Source organism: Chiloscyllium plagiosum, chromosome 7, assembly GCF_004010195.1.
Source record: "Chiloscyllium plagiosum isolate BGI_BamShark_2017 chromosome 7, ASM401019v2, whole genome shotgun sequence".
In the NCBI taxonomy this organism is placed as follows: Eukaryota; Metazoa; Chordata; class Chondrichthyes; order Orectolobiformes; family Hemiscylliidae; genus Chiloscyllium; species Chiloscyllium plagiosum.
In genome coordinates, this window is record NC_057716.1 from 35,398,853 (window position 1) to 35,419,904 (window position 21,052).

General features: G+C 42.9%; 1 protein-coding gene across 1 annotated transcript in view; it reads left to right on the forward strand.

Annotated features, from left to right (window-relative positions):
• The window catches only part of cps1 (carbamoyl-phosphate synthase 1, mitochondrial), a 730,040-nt gene that overhangs the window by 33,965 nt on the left and 675,023 nt on the right, over nucleotides 1-21,052 (forward strand). The window contains exons 8-11 of the mRNA XM_043693435.1: nucleotides 2,520-2,648; nucleotides 2,829-2,935; nucleotides 7,362-7,503; nucleotides 20,563-20,640. Coding sequence (XP_043549370.1) covers nucleotides 2,520-2,648; nucleotides 2,829-2,935; nucleotides 7,362-7,503; nucleotides 20,563-20,640 — 456 coding nt within the window. The remainder of the gene's footprint in view (nucleotides 1-2,519; nucleotides 2,649-2,828; nucleotides 2,936-7,361; nucleotides 7,504-20,562; nucleotides 20,641-21,052) is intronic.

Sequence of the window (21,052 nt, forward strand, 5' to 3'; positions counted from 1 at the left end):
CATGCCAGTCATAATCTCATATACCTCAATCATGTCTCCCTTTAGTCTTCTCTACTCTAAATAAAAACAATCCAAGCCTATCTAATCTCTCCTTTTATAGCTCAATTTCTCTATTCCAGGCAAAATCCTGGTGAACCTGCTCTCTAGTGCTGTCACATCCTTCTTGCAGAGAGGTGACCAGAACTGCACACAGCACTCTCGCTGTGGCCGAGCTAAAACTCTGTACAACTCCAACATTACTTCTTTGCTGTTGTACTCTATGCCATGACTGGTGAAAGCAAGTATCCCATATGCCTGCCTAACTATCCTATTTATATCTCTTCAGGGATCTGTGAACAATTACTCCAAGATCCCTGTCCTCCTCTAAGCTATGCAGTATTCTGCCATTCATTTAAATGCATCCTCATCTCATTTCTTGTTCAAACTGCATCACCTCATACTTATCAGGATTAAATACCATATGCCTTTGGCCTGTCCATCTGACTAACCCATTTATATCTTCCTGTAACCTACAGCCATCACCTTCGCTATTAACCACTCTACCAATTTTGGTGTTATCTGCAAATTTGCTTAACATTTTCCCCCACATTTTCATGTCTATCATTTACCTACATAACAAAGTACTGATGCTTGTGGTACAACACTGGACACTGGTCTCCTGTTACTCTAACAGTTTTCTACCACTATCCTTTATATCCTACCACTAAGCCAGTTTCTGATCCATCTTGTCAAGTTTCCCTGAATTCCACGTGCTTTCACTTTCTTAATCAGTCTCCCATGTGGCATCTTGTCAAAAGCTTCGCTAAAGTCCACATAAACTGCATCAACTGAACTTCCCTCAACCACACAAGTGATCACATTTTTCAAAAATTTCTAACAAATTTGACCAAAGGTATGCTTACCATTCCCAATTAACCCATTCCTTTCCAAGTGAGTATTAATTCGGTCCTTGAGGATTTTCTCCAATAGGTTTATGCCAGTTGGAGGCAGACTCACTGGTCTGTAATTTCTTGGTTATCTCTACCACCCTTCTTGAAGAGTGGAACCACATTAGCCATCCTTCAGTCTTCTAGCACTTTGCCCGTGGCTTGAGAGGAATGAAACATTTGTGTCCTGCAATTTCCTGTTCGCCTCCACAGCAGACTGGGTTGCAGTTCATCTGGGCGAAGGAATTTGCCCGTTTTTAAGCCCAACAGAGCCTCTGATACGTGCCCATTTTCTATGTCAAACTGTGAAAGTTCTTCACAGTTCTTCTTTTTTTCTTGAATTCCATACCAACGTACTCCTTTTCCAGAGTGAAGGCAGAGAGATGTAATCATTTAATGCCCTTCCAATATCATGTGGCTTCACTCACAGGTTGTCCCCCTTGTCCCTCTAATAGGCTCTACTCTTCCTTTTCCCTTTAATGTATTTATAAAATACCTTGGGATTCTCTCTAATCCTGTTCATAAATCCTTTACCATGCCCCCTTTTTGCTCTTCTAATTGCTTTCTTAAATTCCCTGCACTTCCACTATTCAGTCACAGCTCACTTGCTCTCTTTGAGCTTGCTAAAAGCCCTTCTCTTCCTCTTCCAGTTCTGAATTATCTTAGACATCCAGGGTTCTCTGAACTTATTGCTGCTGTATTTCTGTCTAAAGGGTACATGTTGGACCAAGACAATCCCAACTCCTTTTTGAATGGCTCTCTCTCTCTCTCTCTTCTTCCCCCCCAACTGCAGACAGACCCCGTGTAATTTTATCTTTTTCCTAATGCAGAACACATTTGAGCCATACCATGCTGTAATCGCTATAGCTAAAACATTACCTCCGCTTGTCTGACTTCTTTCCTCAGAACCAGAACCAGAAATATGCCCCCTCTAAACCGTTAACAGGATGACTAGCCCAACTTAGGTTGGGAAAGTTAAAATCCCCTAGTACAGGTACCCAATTATTACTCTTAGGCACCTCTCTGAACAGTTAACACATTTGCTCATCTATTTCCCGCTAACTCTTTGCGGGCCTGTAATACACTCCTGATAGAGTGGCTGCCCCCTTAACACTCCTAAATTCTATCCACAAAGCCTCATTTGAGGACCCTTCCAAGATATCATCTCTCTATGGCAGTAATTGGCTCCTTAATTAATAGTATTGCACCACCACCATTTTTACACTTTCCTCTGTCTCGCCTAAAGATCCTATACCCCGGAATGTTGAGTTGCCAGTCTAGCCCTTCCCTCAACCATGTTTCTGTGATGGTAACCGTATCTTCCATGTCGGAATTCTCGTATTTCTGTAAAATACCACTTTTCAGACCCCAGCTATGTCGATGCAACGATCTCTCTTTTGACTGGCAGTGGTTTGTGGTTTAGAAGAAATTGTGGTGGTAACTGGCACTGGTCTGTCTTTTGAGTTTCTGATGTTTGACTGTGACAGAGGGTTTTACTGAATGATAATTTCGGAATGGATGGTAATTCCGGAATGAATGATAATGTAATACTGAATAGCAGTGTAGTAATGAATGCTATGATTGGTTTTCCAGAGAGGTGTTGAACTGCATTTAGTCCCATGGAACTATGACTTCACCAACATGGAGTATGATGGACTCTTTCTATCCAATGGCCCAGGAGATCCCACTCTGGCAAAGCAACTGATCGCCAATGTCCACAAGGTGTGAGCTGAGTACCATCCAGTGAAAGCTGCTCTCTTGCTCTGAGTAATTGCCAACAAAATGATTGTATTGTATTAGCTGCTGCAGTGTTGATTGCGCATGCTACTGGATGTGTGTTTGAATGAAGCACACTGCCCTTGCCCTGTAACTGATGGGTGTTCTTTTTATATCATGTTTTAGGTGATTAAAAGCGATCGTCCAGAGCCAGTGTTTGGGATTTGTATGGGCAACCAGTTGACTGCCTTAGCTGCGGGTGCCAACTGCTACAAACTGCCAATGGGAAACAGGTATGAGAAACTTTGGAGCTGAGACCTGTACTCGCAGCAGTGTATTATTCTCCTTTTCACAGCTCGCTGTCTCTGGTTAGGTCTGAGTTGGTATCAGTGAGAGTGGGTGAGGGAGAGGCTAGAGTGAGGTGCAACTGGAGGAGAGTGAGTGGGGTGCCCTGAGAGAAAGGGGTTGGGCTTTGGGAATCAAAGGGCTGCCCGAGAGTGAGGGAAGGGAGGGCTTTGGGAATGAGGGTAGTAAGCCCCAGGATTATGGGAGGCTCCCTGGGAGTGAGGTCAAGGGCCTGGTGAGAGTGAGGGTGTAGGCCTCTGAGTGAGTTTGGATGTTAGGTCCTGGGAGTGATTTGAGGTGGGGGGGGGGGGGGATTCCCAGGAGTGAGTGGTGGGGGTGACACTGAGAATGAGGAGGAGGGGATCCCGGGGAGCAACTGAGGGAGGATGGGGGTGCCTGGGAATGAGGTTCTGAGAGTAGAGTTGGAGCTATACAGCACGAAACAGATCCTTTGGTCCAACTTGTCCATGCTGGCCAGATATCCTCAATTGTTCTAGTCCCATTTACCAGCATTTGGCCCATACCGCTCTAAATCTTTCTTATTCATGTATCCATCCAGATGCCTTTTTTAAATATTGCAATTGTAACTGTCTCTACCACTTCCTCTGGCAGCTCATTCCATCACGCCCTGCATGAAACAGTTGCCCCTTGGGTCCCTTTCAAATCTATTCCCTCATCTTAAACCTACGCCCTATAGTTTTGGACTCCCCTTACCTGGGAAGAAGATCTTAGCAATTCACCCTATCCATGCTCTTGATGATATTGTAAACATCTGAAAGGTCACCCCTCAGCCTCCGAAGGTCCAGGGAGAATAGCCCTAACCTATTCAGCTTCTCTCTGTGGTTCAAACTCTCCAGCCGTGGCAACATCCTTGCAAAGCTTTTTTCTGAACATTTTAAAGTTTGTCAATATAGAGTCATACAACGAGGAAACAGACCCTTCAATCCTGCCAGTCCATGCTGAACATAATCTGAAACTAAACTAGTCTCACCTGCCTACTCCTGGCCCATGTCCCCCCAAACCTTTCCTATTCATGTACTTATCCAAATGTCTTTTGAACGTTGCAATTATATCCACATCCCCCACTTCCTCTGGAAGTTCATTGCTCACATGAGCCACCCAGTATGTAAAAGATTTGCCTCTTGTGTTTTTTTTTACATCTCTTTCCTCTCACCTTGAAAATGTGCCACCAAGACTTGAAATCTCCCATCCTAGGGAAAGATAACTACCATTAACTTTATTTATACCCCCCATGATTTTAAAACTTCTATCAGATTGCCTGTCAATCTCCTATGCTCCAGTGGAAAAGGTTCCAGCCTATCCAACCTTCCTTTATAACTCAAACCTTCCATACCCGGCAACATCCTGGTAAATCTCTTCTGAGCCCTCTCCAGCTTAATAATATCCTTCCTGTAACTGGGTGACCAGAACTGTACTCTTATATTCCAGAAGAGGCCTCAATGATGTGCTGCACAACCTCAACATGACGTCCCAACTTCTGCACTCAAAAGACTGAGTAATAAAAGCAAGCATGCTGAATGCCTTTTTTTAACCACCCTATCTATGTGTGACTCCAGCTTCAAAGAATTATGTACCTGAACCCCTAGAACCCACTGTTTTACAAAACTACCCAAGGTGCTACCAATTATTGTACAAGCCCTACTCTTACTTGATGTACCAAAATGCAATCCCTTGCATTATTCCAGATTGAACTCCATCAGCCATTTTTTATCCCGTTGAGCCATTTGTAATCTCAGAAAATCTTTTTCACTGTCCACTATGCTACCAGCTTTGATGTAATTTGCAAACTTACTAACCATACTTTATATATTTTCATCCAAATCATTTATATAAACGATAAACAAAAGAGGACCCAGAACTGATCCCTGCGGAACACCGCTGGTAAGAGGACTCCAGTCTGAAAAGCAACCCTCCACCATTACTCTGACTCCTGCCGTTAAGCCAATTATGTATCCAATTGGCAATCTTGCCCTGAATCCCATGTGATCTAACTTTGCTAATGAGTCTACCATGCGAAACCTTGTCGAAGGCTTTACTAAAGTCCAAGTAAACAATGTCTACTGCTTTGCCCTCATCAACCTTTTTTGGTAACTTCCTCAAAAAAAACTCTTTTCAAGTTTGTGAGACACTGTTTTCCTTGCCCAAAACTATGCTGACTGTCCCTAATAGATTTTTGCCTCTCTAACTGTCTATAAATCCTATCTTTTATACAACAATTTACCCACAACCAAAGTCGGACACTGAGGCTTATAGTTTCCAAGTTTCTCTTTAAAACCTTTTCTTAAACAAGGGTACAACATTTATCTTTCCTAGAGCAGGGAGACCAGAATTGAATATAGTGGTCTTATCAATGTCCTGATGAAGGCTCTTGTCTGAAACGTCAATTCTCTTGTTCCTCGGATACTGCCTGACCTGCTATGCTTTTCCAGCACTCCATTCTCGACTCATCAGTGACCTGTACAGCCCCAACATCACATCTTAACTCCTATATTCAATACACTGACCAATGAAGACAAGCGTGCCAAATGCCACCTTCATCACCCTGTGTACCTGTGACTCCACTTTCAAGGAACTATGCATCTGCACCCTTCTCACCCCACCCTACCCCATCCTTCCATGACCCTTTGTTTGGCAACATTCCCCAGCGCTCTACCATGAAGTGTATAAGTACTGCTCTAATTTGCCTTACCAAAATGCAGCACCTAATATTTATCTAAATTAAACTCCCACTGTCACTCCTTGGCCAATTTGCCCATTTGATCAAGGTCCCGTTGTATTCTCCTGTAACCTTTTTCACAGTCTACTACACCACAATTTTGGTGATGTAAACTTACTCATCTGCAAACTTATAAGCCATACCTCCTATATTCACATCAAAATCATTTATATAAATGATGGAAAGCAGTCGACCCACCACTGATCCTTGTGGCAACCACTGGTCACAGGCCTCCAGTCTGAAAACCAATCCTCCATCACCATTCTGTCAGCTGCCTTTAAGCCAATTTTGTATCCACTTGGCTAACTATCCCTGGATTCCATGTGATCTAACCTTGCTAAGTAGGCTACCATGCGAAACCTAATCAAACACTTTGCTGAAATCCATATAGACAATGTCTAGCACTCTGCCTTCATCAATCTTCTTTGTCACTTCTTCAAAAATCTTAGTCAAGTTAGTGAGACACGATTTCCTATGGACAAAGACATGTTGACACTCGCTAATAGTAATGTGTATTTCCCATGTTGCTGAATAAGCAGCCTTTCCCATCGTGGCAACTAGTGAATTCAGCACGACCATCCAGAATGGGACTCTTTCAACTACTGGAAGTTTAGCTCCCTGCCTCATAACTCCCCTGCAACCTGACAAACTGCTTCATTCCTGTTTGTGAGCGAATGAGGATTCTACCTACCCCTGCCTTACCTACTTGAGCCCAATCCTACAACACGTGACCTACCCCTGAATGGTGGCAATGTCACTAGACCTGAATCACCTGGATATTGGATAAGGGTTCTGGGTGGATCGTGGAACACACAGCCCAATCATTGCCCTGAAGGAAATTGTTTGGAAGGGTATACGAAAATAAACTGTTGTAAATTCCTCGGCAGGGAAATTGTTATTCATTCACAGGATGCTAAACCATTGGCTAGGCCAGTACTAATTGACCATCCCTACTTACCCAGAGGGCAGTTAAGAATCAAACCTATTGCTGTAGCTCTGGAGTCTTATATAGGAGAAAGTGAGGACTGCAGATGCTGGAGATCAGAGCTGAAAATGTGTTCTGGAAAAGCGCAGCAGGTCAGGCAGCATCCAAGGAACAGGAGAATCGATGTTTCAGGCATGAGTCCTTCTTCAGCAACACATTTTCAGCTGGAGTCTTATATAGGCCAGTTCAGATATAGACAGCACATTTGAATTGCAAATAGTTGACCAGTTTGTCAAAGGCTGTGATTTATCAAGGACTGACTTTGAACTGGTTGGGTGCTGTAATTCTTTCTGTTTAATGTTGTTGGATCGTAGCCAATGAGGAAGCGGGCTGAAATTGCCTAAACTTGTTTCTCACAAAGCATCCAGTCAAATTTCAACACTTTTCACTTAATTTTCTTGGCACATTGCCAAGAAGGGGTGCACTGTTATTTGTCTTGGTGTTAACTTTTCTGTTCTAGCTGAGGTCAAAGCTACGCTCCCATCTCCCTTTGTGCAAGGAATTGGAGCACAATACAGAGGTCAGTGTTGCACCTCCCACTTGACCACCTCATGGGCTTAGTAGCAAGGCAGCTTGTGGAAAATATTCTTGCTGGGAAGGTTTGCTCATTTGTGAAAATGTCTGTTTCCCAACTACAATTTCTCTCACTTAGGGGACAGAACCAGCCAGTGATGAATGTAATGAATGGCCAGGCATTCATCACTGCCCAGAACCATGGATACGCCATCGACAGTTCCACTCTCCCTGAGGGCTGGAAGGCCATGTTTGTCAATGCTAATGATGGTACCAATGAGGTAAGCAGAGAAAAGGATGGGATAATCATGCCCGAGCAATGTGTGCTGTCAGTGGAGTTGCCCCTCCCTTCAGGAAGGCACAAGGCCTCTGAGGCTGAGGATGGCCCCACAATGCTTTGACCAATGAGGAGCTGAACCAATCAGTACTGATCCAAGCGCTGATTGGTTAGTCTCTTTCTGTGAAGATTGGGAATTGGTCAGGCTGTTCCTGTGGGGAGTGGTGAATTGGTCATTTTGTCTCTGTAGTGAGCACTCATTGGTTGGACTGTCTCTGTGGTGAGTGGCGGTCTGTCTGCTGTGTGAGACACAGGTGGAAGCCTTCTTGTTTGGTCCTTTGTGTTCTGGTCCTGCTTAGCATCTTTATCTCTCCTGCAACAAGTGTGGACTTCAATGGAAGCCTTACTGTGATACCCTGCATGGCCAAGAAGAGTGTTAAAGCTCATCATTTAATGTCCAGCTGGATGGAAGAATCTGTGTTTGCTGTCACTACTTACACCCCTCCTGCGGGCAATCCGTGTCACAGTACATATGTTCATGTTCTAAACATTCAGTAGCCAAAATAACAGTAGGTAGTGAGAAGGCTGGAGGTACATCCAAAAACAATGGGTAGGTCTGCTGCACGTGCAAAGATCACATCCAAATAGCTGAACCGATGCGATAGTGTGTTTGATCTATTTGGGACAGTGTATTAACAAGGGGTAGCAGTACATTGCAGGAATGTTACTGGGTCTGGAGTTCAGAAGCCTGCGCTCTTACTGCAAGCCCGGAGTTCACATCCCTGGCACCGGAAGGGATTTCAATTTTAAAAATAACAAATCTGGTAGAAAATGGTAATCTCATTAACTGTGACCATAAAACGACCAAACTGTTCTAAAAACCCAGGAGCTTCACTTGTGTCCTTTAGGGAAGAGGTCTGCTGTCTCTGTGACTCCAAATCCACAGCAATATCGCTGACTCTTAACTACCCACTGAAAAAGCGGCAATTCCAGGGGCAACTGGAGACTGGCAACAAAAGCTGGCCTTGCCAATGACTCCCACATTCTAGAAAAGTATTTTGAAAAGTTAAAAGGAGTTGTTTTGCATTTCAACCTGGATGTTAAAAGTCTTCCTTTTGCTCCCTTCATTCAGTTAGCTATGATCTTATTGAATGGTGAACCAGACTTGATAGCCTGAATGACCTTCATCTGATCTTCTGAATTATGGTCTTACTCTGCAATGAAATTGTTCTATCATTTCCAGAACAGAATGCAAAGCATAAAATGCGGAAGGAGTATTTAACCCACTCATTAGAGTAGAAATACATTTGTTTTAGTTGCCAGTCACAAGTACTATTACAGAACATTGAGTAAATTCATTACAACTTCCACCATTGTCATATAGTGCACACTTGGTCACATTGTTACAAACAAGCATGAGATTCTGCCTACCTGTGTTCACACTCAACCTTTTGGGTGTTGGCTTGCCTCTTCACGAGGTCAATCTCTGATCCAGCACAATAGTTGGAGAAAAGCCAAGCCATAAATCTGTGAGCTGTGGGCCCCACAACTAATGAGTGTCTCTGATATCCCCAGGTTCGAAATAAACCACACAGGTGTCTGCTAAACACTTGGGTGTAGCAGAAAACAGTCCCTTTACGCTTTGTGGTTTTTATTGTATTTGCATGGATTTGTTTTTTTGCAAATTATATTTTTGAATAAGTGATGGTAAAAACGGTTGGATGATTTGGAATTTTAATTTTGTTTTACCTTTTTTATTCTTTGGTGTGATGTGGGTGTTGTTCACTGTACCACCCATAATTGCTCAAAAGGATATTTAAGAATCAACAAATTTGCTGTGGACCTGGAGTCTACATGTAGCTGAAATCAGGTAGAGATAGCAGATTCCTTTCCCTAAAAGGACAGTAATGAACCTGATGGAGTTTTACAACAACTGACAGATATTACATAAATAGAAACAACATTGGAAATCTGAACACAAAGTTCTGTGAAACTCAGCAGAACTGGCAACATCTGTGGAGAGAGGAACAGCTAACATTTTAAGTCTAGTGACTCTTCTTCACAACTGGTTCCATACTCCCAATAGACTAATCTTGTATTCAAGGTTTTGCTGAATTCAAGTCCCACCATCTGCTATAGTGGGATTTGAAAGCATGTCTCCAGAATATTGGTCTGAGGGTCCGGATTATGGCTCCATTGACATTGCCAATGCACTACCTTCCCACAAAGGAGAAAAATACTAGAAATGGAGATTGATGAACTAGATTAATAAATGGGCCTAATTTCAGTTCTAACTTTCCAGTTACATTTCCACAAGAAATCCCTTGCTCTGGTAAATCCAAAATTGTTTTTAAAATGTTATATAGAGTCATAGTCATACAGTGCAAAAGGCCCTTTGGCCCATAGAGTCAGCACTGACATTACACTAAAGGCATGCTAATCCCAATTTCCGACACTGGTACCATCCCCTTGAATGCTATGATATTTGAAGTGCTCACTCAAATACCTTTTTATGGTTTCTGGCTTGTACTGCCTTTTCAGACAGTGTATTCCAGATTCCCAGTGAAAATGACCATTTTTGTTTTCCAAATTTCCTGTGCCCTAACTGTGCCCCCTCATGATTGACCACTCAACCAAGGGGACCAGTTGCTCTCTATTCCCTCTGTCCAGGCAGGGGTGGCGGGGGAGGATATGAGATACCCATCACCAGCCCCATTTTGAAAGAAAGACCCATCGACATACAAAAATGGCTTAATTTCTAAAAAAGCTTTAGTCTTGTGCTATTAGTATGCTACAATACATTTGGCCCTAAGAATGCAAACATTCACACTGTAGTCCATTTCGGTCTGTTTTTACCCCTCCACCAAACACCTCAGACTTCATTAAAATTGTGGCAATGCATCGGCAATTACATTCTCTCGTCCTGCCGTGTGTATAATTTTCAAATTGAATGACTGCAATAATAAGCTTCATCTAAACCGTTTGGAGTTGTTGTCCTTCAGTTCCTCCAAAATCTTTTAATGGGTTATAATTACAATTGTCTCAGACTCCATATAAATGTTGAAATGTTGCAATGTGAACACAAAGCTCAAGGTCTCCTTCTCAATCGTGGAATATATTTGTTGATGATTATTTAATTTTCTGGATGAATCCCTCTATTATCATGCAAGGTAATGGCACTGACACCCACCTCGCTGGCATAGAGAGCCAGCTTGAATGGCTTTGCGTAACTAGGTGTGGCTCACAATTGGGCAGTGGTTAATACAGTTTTCAGGCTGTCAAATGCCTTCTGACGTTCACCTATCCACTGAAGTCTTCTGAAATTGTCATTGTGAATCAGTGAAGCAACCACGCTGCTAAAATTCAGTACAAACCTCTGATGAAAATCACTCATTCCCAAGAATCGTAATGCTTCCCTCTCCGTCAATGGTACGCATTGGAAACTGCCAAGTAACCTTTGTTTTCACGTTCCGTGGGCCATCTTTCCATGTCTAATTGCATGGCCCAGGAACAGCTTGGGCTTTTGTGAACTCGCTCTTAGCCAGTGTTATCAGCAAGCCTGCTTCCCAAAGTTGATTGAATAATTCTGATAGATGTTCCAAATGTTCCTTCCATGTGTGACTAAAAATCACCAGGTCATCAATGCACTCTACACAGTTGGGTAATCCAGAAATGATTTTGTTGGTTAATCTTTGAAATGTGGTTGGCACATTTTTCGTAGCATTTTTCATGACTTTAAACTGGTTAAGCCTATTTGGTGTCAAAAAAGCCAAAATTTCCTTCTCTCTTTTGGATAAAGCTACCTGCCAGTATCCTCTGAGTAAGTTGCTTGTCTAACCTTCTCAATTTAGTCTTCCAAACGTGGAATAGGATAAGAATCAGAATGTGTAACTGCATTGACTTTGCAGTCGTCCATGCCTAATTGTTAGGAACCATCTGGTTTTGGCACCATTTCTTTGGGTGAGCTCCATTCACTGCAACTCACTTCGCTTATATTGTCCTTGACTGTGCATTCAATCTCTCTTTGAAACTGTGCCAACTTGAGGGTTAAATCTATAAGGATGTTGCTTAATTAGAATGGCATTTCCTACATCCACATCATGCTTGATTAGATTAGTACTTCCCAGTTTATTCTCACACATCTCCTCATGTGATTGTAATAACTTTATCAGGTCTTTTTGGTTTTCTCCTGGAAGGTAACTCAGTAATTTATCCCAGTTTTTGAGAACTTCCTCATTGTCCCGTTTAAATTTGAGAAGTCAGAATCCTCTGGGCTGAATTGTTCATTCTGTTGTAACACTTAACATATATTTTTTGCTTTCCTTCCCTATCAAAATTCTTTTTAAGCATATTCACATTCAATTCATACGTTGTGAGATTTCTCTCTATTTGGTATTCTTACCAATTAGGAAAAAGTGAGGACTGCAGATGCTGGAGATCAGAATTGAAGAGTGTGGTGCTGGGTAAGCACAACCGGTCAGGCGGTGTCTGAGGAGCAGGAGAATTGATGTTTCGGGCATAAACCTGAATGATGAAGGGCTCATGCCCAAAACGTTGATTCTCCTGCTCGTCGGATGCTGTCTGACCGGCTGTGCTTTTCCAGCACCACGCTCTTTGATTTTTTTTTATCAATTAATTTATCTCACTCAATTTCCTTTCAATTTGGTAAGGTCCACTACACCATGCTATTAAAGGTTCACCTGCTTTATCTCCAGTAGCAAAATTGCAAACTTTTGATTTCTTGTCTGCTTCCTGTTTCATCACATGCTTTCCTACTTCTCAGTGTTGGCCAGCCGCCTCATCTGCTCTATTTAAACTTTCCCTAAAATGTGACATTTAGTCCAAATGTGTGTCCTCTGAACTCTGACTCACCAATTTCTCCTTAATGAATTTCAGTGGTTTTCTCACCTCATGTCCAAAAACTTATTGAAATGGACTGAATTTAGTTGATTTATTAGGAGCATCTATAATTGCAAAATATAGAAATGGAATTTCTTTATCTCAATCCTCTGGATAGTTCTGGCTATAAGTTGTCAACATGGTCTTTCAACTTTGATGCCACTGTTGTAATGCTCCCTACAATTCTGGATGGTATGCAGTGGATTTGAATTGTTTCATTCCTAAGCTGTCCCTAACCTCCTTGAATAACGTTGTAAAATTTGATCCTTGATCTGATTGTGACTCTGTGTTAAGTCTATCTAGTTAAAATATGAGTAACACTTCAACAATCCATTTAACCATGATATTGCATAATGGACTGGCCTCCGGAAATCTAGTGAACACGTCCATTGTGATGAACAAGTACTAGTTTTCCACTTTGTTTTAGGTACGGAACCTATGCAATCTATTAGGACCCTTGTAAAAGGTTACTGAAATGCAGGTGCTGGTTTTAGCACTGCCTGAAGTTTTCCGATTACCTGACATGTCTGCAAAGTTCAACACATCTTTTTGCAGTCAGGGTCAATAAAAATGTTTTTGTATATTGGCTTGATTAGATTAGATTAGATTAGATTAGATTACTCAGTGTGGAAACAGGCCCTTTGGCCCAACAAGTCCACACCGACCCGCCGAAGCGCAATCCACCTATACCCTTACATTTACCCCTTTAACCTAACACTACGGGCAATTTAGCATGGCCAATTCACCTGACCCGCACATCTTTGTGACTCTGGGAGGAAACCGGAGCACCCGGAGGAAACCCACGCAGACACGGGGAGAATGTGCAAACTCCACACAGTCAGTCACCTGAGTCGGGAATTGAACCCGGGTCTCTGGCGCTGTGAGGCAGCAGTGCTAATTCAATTCAACTGGGTGCCGACGGTGAGTTTTTCTTACTCCCAAATGACCTAAAAGTGCTACCCACAACACCACCTTTCTGTAACCCCGCGGTAATAGAACTGCTCATTTCTTATCTGCCTGAATATGTGATGGTCTCCATTTTCTCATCAAGATGTTATTTTTATCAAAGTAACATCCTGGGATATGCTCAGATTTTTCAAGTATGTATTTTGATATAACTGCTTTATTTTTCATCTTTCCATTATATTTCAGTTAATTTGTCTGAACTAAAAATATTCATCTTTTTCTCCACATGTTCTTGTTTATTCTTTGACCATTTGATCAATCATAGTTTCTGATAATTGAGCTTCAACTTCCTTATCTTTTGATTTCTCCTCCTGTTTCAACCTGTGGCTTTATGACTTGTCACCACAGTTAGGAAAAATCCCAGAATCTGCTTCCTGTTACACCTCTGTTGCCTGATTTTTTTCCACTGGCTTTTCAACCACACTAGGCATCACTGCCATCTGTGATTCAGCTATATCATTACCATGGATAAACTCTATCTTTTGGAATTGGAAATTTATTACTCCTACCACCACTTCACCACTTTGCACTGGACTCTCCAACCCTCACTTTGTATAATGGAACACTGCTCTTCTCACCATGAATTCCACATATTGCCACCTTTTCTGGCTATACTCCTCTAAATTATGCCATCAAAGATTATCTTGCCCCTGTATCTCTTAAAATTTTAATTTCTTTACCTGCTCCTCCTAGCATCTGTGAGTAAACCTTATCCTCACAAATAAATTCTTTTGAAGAGACCAACCACTGATCAGGTTGTACACTTTTTTTTGCAGCTGCTTAGCTTTCACTGTGTTTTCCTTGACCACTACTACAAAACTTATCTTGTTTTACCACACCTGCCTTCCCACTGCTTTTTCTGAACTACCAACACTGTGACTTCATTTGGCCTACTTTGTTGTAGTGAAAATACCTCAGCTTTTTATCTTTCCCCTGTGGTAAGCAACCTTTTTATCTTCAATGAGATCTCCTTTTCCCTTACCACCTGAGGGTTTCTCTTTTTATTCCCCCAATTTCTATCCCTTGCAGATTGAAATTGATGTCAGAAGATAGACTTTGACTTATGAACCAAATCCTAATCCTCCGCCATTTCAGCGGTTGATCTTCCAGTTGTAACTCTGCTCTTCATGACTCCTCACTACTTCAGGAAGTGAACTGTTGGACTTCTCCAAAATAATTGATTCTCATAGAGCATCCTGTGTTTTAATCTATTTTCAATGCCTCTATTCATCTATCAAAATTACTTGGTTTGATCCTTTCAAACTCAATCTATGTTTGACCAGGTTCTCTGCTCAATTACTGTTAGATTCCTGAAACGTTATCTATAGGCTTCTGGTACTAGCTCATGCACTTAAGATGGGATTTTTCACCTCATTATACTCCTCAGATATGTCCTCTGATAGTGATGCAAATACCTCCACAAGCTATGCCTACCAGTGGCACAGTGGTATGGGTGGCACGGTGGCACAGTGGTTAGCACTGCTGCCTCACGGCGCTAGAGACTCTGGTTCAATTCCCGCCTTAGGCAACTGTCTGTGTGAAGTTTGCACATTCTCCCCGTGTCTGCGTGAGCTTCCTCCGGGTGCTCCGGTTTCCTCCCACAGTCCAAAGATTTGCAGGTCAGGTGAATTGGCCATGCTAAATTGCCCGTAGTGTTAGGGGTAAATGTAGGGGAATGGGTGTGTGTGGATTGCGCTTCAGCGGGTTGGTGTGGACTTGTTGGGCCGAAGGGCCTTTTCCACACAGTAAATAATCTTTTAAAAAAAAACTTTGTTTGGATCATTTAATACCCATGTGGTCACTGGCTGTTTCATTTTGTTTAACCACTTTCTCAACTGAAATGAAAGTGGCTTCTACATCCTTCTTGTCAGATTATGCAATGCTTGGATATATTTAAACAGATCCACCAAACCTTTGGCTACAATGGGGTTGCACTCAATCACTCTCCTCATCACTCGCTCCTATATTTCACCTCTACCGTACCATTTTAAGAAGACTGTGACATTTCGGTTCTAACCTCATGTTCAAAAACGCTTTCCCCCTTTCTTCTCTCTCTTCCTACCTTTCTTCTATCTCTTTATCTCCTTTTCTTCTGCCAGGACCTTCCTCTCCTTTTTCTTTTTCCTCTGCTTTCAATCGTAATTCAAATTGTCATTTTCTTTTGTTTCTTTCTGTATTGCCAGGTCCATTCTTTCCTTTTCTTTTGCCTCTGACTCCAGCTGCTTCATTTGCAATTGAATTTTAGCCATTTCCAAAGATTCCAATGGCATTCCTGGCAATTGTAAATGCAGCATGATTGCCCCAATTATCTTCCCTTTTGTAACAGACACCGGTAAACCAGAGGTTTGTCAACTTGTTTGCCAATTCCAAAAGCTTTGCCTTTCTCACTTATTGTAAGATTCCTGAAGTGACTGTGGAAGAGGTTAAAATAAAACCAAGACAAGTGAAACAAGACAGACCGGTTCAAAGCAAGGTATGTGTGGAACAGCACTGACCACACATTGTTCCATGTAAAAGCTAGGTGTTGAGCAGTTAGACATGTAGCTTACCACAACTTGTCCCAAACTGCTCCAAACTGTTTTGAACCTGTTTGTCTTTTTAAAATTGTCTTTGTTTTACTTTAACCCCTTCCACAACTTCTTCCAACCCACAAGAAAATCTTAGTGACTCAAGGAGCCATTATCGCACAAGGCACATCCTATTTTAACCAACCAAATTCAACACCCAAAATAAAACCCAACAGGAGGACAGCACGGTGGCTCAGTGGTTAGCACTGTTGCTTCAATTCCCGCCTTGGACAACTGTCTGTGTGGAGTTTGCACATTCTCCCTGTGTCTGTGTGGGTTTCCTCCAGGTGCTCCGGTTTCCTCCCACAGTCCAAAGATGTGCAGGTCAGGTGAATTGGCCATGCTAAATTGTTCTTAGTGTTAGGTCTGTTAGTCAGAGGGAAATGGGTCTGGGTGGGTTACTCTTTGGAGGGTCGGTGTGGACTTGTTGGCCCGAAGGGCCTGTTTCCACACTGTAGGGAATCTAATCTCTAATCACCACTTGCTGCCTTTGAGTCTAACAATCCTTAACCCAACCTGGAGTTAGAGAATTTGATCCCAGCAAGAGACCCGAAATTGTTATGGACTAGAGCAGACCCTCTCAAAATATATTACGTAACCAAGACCCATTTCCTTACTTTAAAGGCAAGTGCCACTGCAATTCAATTGGTCAAACTACCAGATCTGAAGCAAATTATTCATTATTCATGCACTGTAGTCAAAATACAACAGAAGTAAGAGGAAATTGGATTAACTTAACTCTTTTGGAAAACTTAGCACAATAACAGAATTTACATAGATTTGGAAAGATAAAGACTGAGTGGGGGTAATTAGCATGGATTTGTGCGTGGTAAATCGTGTCTCACTAACTTGATTTTTGAAGAAGTGACAAAGAAGATTTGTGAATGTTGGATGTTGTCTGCTTCAGTAGAGTGTTTGACAAGGTTCCACATGGTAGACTGGTTTGCAAGGTTAAATTACATTGGAATGCAGGGAGAGCTAGCCATTAGATACCAACTTGGCTTGAAGGTAGGAGACAGAGAGGGTGGTGATGTCAGGTTGCTTGTCAGAGTGGAGGCCTGTGATCTGTGGTGTGCTGGATCCATTGCTTCTTGCCATTAATAAAAAAATTATTTGGATATGAGCATAGGAGGTACGATCAGTAAGTTTGCAGATGGTGGCTCAGTGGTTAGCACTGCTGCCTCACAGCGCCAGGGACCTAGGTTCAATTCCAACCTCAGGCAACTGTCTGTGTGGAGTTTGCACATTCTCCTGTGTCTGTGTGGGTTTCTTCCAGGTTCTCCATTTTCCTCCTATAATCCAAGATGTGCAGGTAAGGTGAATATCACGCTAAATTGCCCATACTGTGCAGGGATGTATAGGTTAGGTGCATTAGTCAGGGGTAAACATAGAGTAGTAAGGTAAGGGAATGGGTAGGTTACTCAGAGGCTCACTGTGGACCTTTTGCGCCAAAATGCCGAGGGATTCTATGATTCGACGATGACACCTAAGTTGGTGGTGTAGTGGTTGGTGAATAAGGTTACCTCAGAGTACAATGGGACCTTGATTAATTGGGCAAATGGACCAGGAAGCGGCAGTGGAGTTTGACTTAGACCAATGCAAAGTGCTGCATTTTGGTAGGGCAAGGCAGTGCAGGAATTATACACTGGGAAGTATTGCTGAACAGAGAGATGTTGGGGTGTAGGTTCATAGTTCCTTGAAATCAGGGTTGCAAATAGGCAGGGTGGTGAAGAAGGCGTTTGGTGTGCTTGCCATTATTAGTCAGTGCATTGAATATCAGAGTTGGGAGGTCGTGGTACGTTTGTACAGGATATTGGTTAGGCCACTTCTGGAATACTGCTTTCAGTTCTGGTTTACCTGATATAGGAAAGATCTTGTGAAACTTGAAATGATGTTGCCAGGATTTGAAGATTTGACCTGGAGGAAGAGGCTGAAAAGGCTGGGGACGTTTTCCCCTGTACCATTGCATGTTGAAGGGTGACTTTATAGAGGTTTATAAAATCATGAGGGGCATGGATAAGGTGAATAGCCAAGGACTTTTTCTCATGGTAGGGGAGTCCAAAGCTAGAGGGTGTAGGTTTAAGCTGAGAAGGGAAAGATTGAAAAAGGACCTGAGAGGTAACTTTTTCATGCAGAGAGTGATGTGTGTATGGAACTAACATTTTCCAATGCATTTGGATAGGAAAGGTTTTGAGAGATATGGGTCAAATGCTGGCAACTGCAACTAGATTGTCTAAGGCATCTGGTCAATTCAGAAGAGTTGTATCGCGGGTCCGCTTCTATGCTGTACAACCCTGTGACCGTATCACTCTGTATAACTCCAATATTATCTTCTTGCTGTTATACTCTAACTGTGGACTGAAAGCAAATATCCCACATAGAATCATAGAGATGTACAGCATGGAAACACACCCTTCAGTCCAACCCGTCCATGCCGACCGGATATCCCAATCCGATCTAGTCCCATCTGCCAGCACCCGGCCCATATCCCTCCAAACCCTTCCTATTCATATACCCATCCAAATGGCCTTTAAATGTTGCAATTGTACCAGCCTCCACCACTACCTCTGGCAGCTCATTCCATACACGTACCACCCTCTGAGTGGAAAGGTTGCTCCTTAGATCTCTTTTTATATCTTACCCCTCCTACCCTAAACCTTTGCCCTCTAGTTCTGGACTCCACCACCACCACCACCAACATCTTCCCCTCCCACCCCCCCCAAAATCCCAGGGAAAGGACTTTGTCTATTTATCCTATCCATGCCCCTCATGATTGTATAAACTTCTCTAAGGTCATCCCTCAGCCTCCGATGCTCCAGGGAAAAAAGCTCTGGCTTATTCAACCTTTCCCTATGGCTCCAATCCTCCATCCCTGGAAACGTCCTTGTAAACCTTTTCTGAATGCTTTCAAATTTCACAACATTCTCCTGATAGGAAGGAGACCAGAATTGCACGCAATATTCCAACAGTGACCTAACTAATGTCCTGTACAGCCGCAACATGACCTCCCAATTCCTCTACTCAATATTCTGACCAATAAACGAAAGCATACCAAATGCCGCCTTCGCTCTCCTATCGAAGGATATGGCCGTGGAAATAGTGGATGCATTGGTGATCATTTTCCAGTGTTCTGTAGAATCGAGAAGAGTTCCAATGGATTGGAGGTAGCTAATGGAACTCCACTCTCTCAAAGAGGTGGGGGAGAGAAAATGTGGAATTACAGGCCAGTTAGCCTGACATCAGTGGTGGGGAAAGTGCTGGAGTGATCATTAAGGATGTAATAACCAAACATTTGGAGTACGGTGACAGAGTTGGTCTAAGTCAGCATGGATTCACTAAAGGGAAATCGTGCTTGACAAATCTTCTGGAATTTTTTGATGATGTGACCAGAGTGAGGTATCAGTAGATGTTATGTATTTGGACTTCCAAAAGGCTTTTGACAAGATTCCACACAAGAGATTAGTAAGAAAAATTAAAGCTCATTGTGTTAGAGGTAATGTATAGACGTGGGTAGAGAACTGTTTGGCAGACTGGAAGCCAAGAGTTGAAATAACCGGGCCCTTTTCGAGTGGCAGGCAGTGATGAGTGGGGTGCCGCAGGATTCAGTGCTGGGACCCCAGCTGTTCACCATGCATATTGGATGAAGGAATTGAATGCAATTTCTCCAAATTTGCAGTTGACGCTAAGCTGATTGGCTGTGAGGAGAATGCTAAGCAGCTGCAGGGTGACTTGGACAGACTGGCTGAGTGGGCACAGACTTTGGCATGTGGACATGCGAAATGATCCACTTTGGTCACAAAAGCAGGAAGGTGGATTATTGACTGAATGGTGGCAGTTTAGGAAAAGGTAAGGTGCAGTGTGAGTGTCATGGTGGAATATTGCTGAAGGTTGGCAGGCAGGTGAGCAGACAGTGAGGAAACCTAATGGCATGCTGGCCTTCCGAGCAAGAAAATTTGAGTATTGGAGTTTTGCTACAGTTATCCTGGGCCTTGGTGAGACTACACCTTGGGTATTGTGTGTGGTTTTCTTCTGCTAGTTTGAAGAAGTTTTGATATTGAGGGAATCCAGCAAAGCTTTGCGAAACTGATTCCTGGGAAGGCAGGACTGAACGTATGAGGAAAGTCTGGGTCGACTCGGCTTGTATTCGTTGAAATTTAGAAGAATGAGGGGTAATCTCCTAGAAACCTATAAAATCCTGATGGGACTGGACAGGCTAGGTACGGGAAGAATGTTCCTGATGTTGGGGAAGTCCAGAACAAGGGGTAACAGCCTAAAGAATAAGGGGTAAGCCATTCAGGACGGAGATGAGGAAGAATTTCTTCACTCGGAGAGTTGTGAACCTGTGGAATTTTCTCCCACAGGAAGCTGTTAGGATATATTCTGTCGATATATTCAAGACGGAACTGGACATGGCCCTTGCGGCTAAAGGGATCAAGGGGTATGGGGAAGAGGTTAAGGTTGGGATATTAAGATTTCATGGGTCAGCTGTGTCATATTAAATGATGGTGCAGGCTCAACGGCCTACTCCTGCATCGCACTGATTTTCTGTGTGTATATTCATGGCCCGTCATGAACTGGGAACGTGCAGCTTTTCCATGAAAAAAGTAAAAAAATGAATTCTTCCATTTCAGGGAATCGTCCATGAGAGCAAACCGATTTTTACAGCACAGTTCCACCCTGAAGCGAAGGGAGGACCGACAGATACTGAAGTAAGTGCAACCACATTCCACTCAAAACCCAGAGAAGGGGTAACTCTAAAATTGCAGAGCTTCTGTCAAAAATATTCTGCAAGAGCGCAGGTGGCACAGTAGATAGCAGTACTGCCTCAGTGCTAGAGACCATGGTTCAATTCCCGCCTCAGGCAACTATCTGCGCGGAGTTTGCACATTCTCCCAGTGTCTGCATGGGTTTCCTCCGGGTGCTCCAGTTTCCTCCCACAGTCCAAAAATGTGCAGATTAGCTGAATTGGCCGTGCTAAAATTGCCCGTAGTGTTAGGTGAAGGGGTAAATGTAGGGGAATGAGCCTGAGTGGGTTGCTCTTCGGTGGGTCAGTGTGGGCCGAAGGGCCTGTTTCCACGCTGTAAGTAATCTCATGTAATTAGGTGTTGAATTTGTTTGATC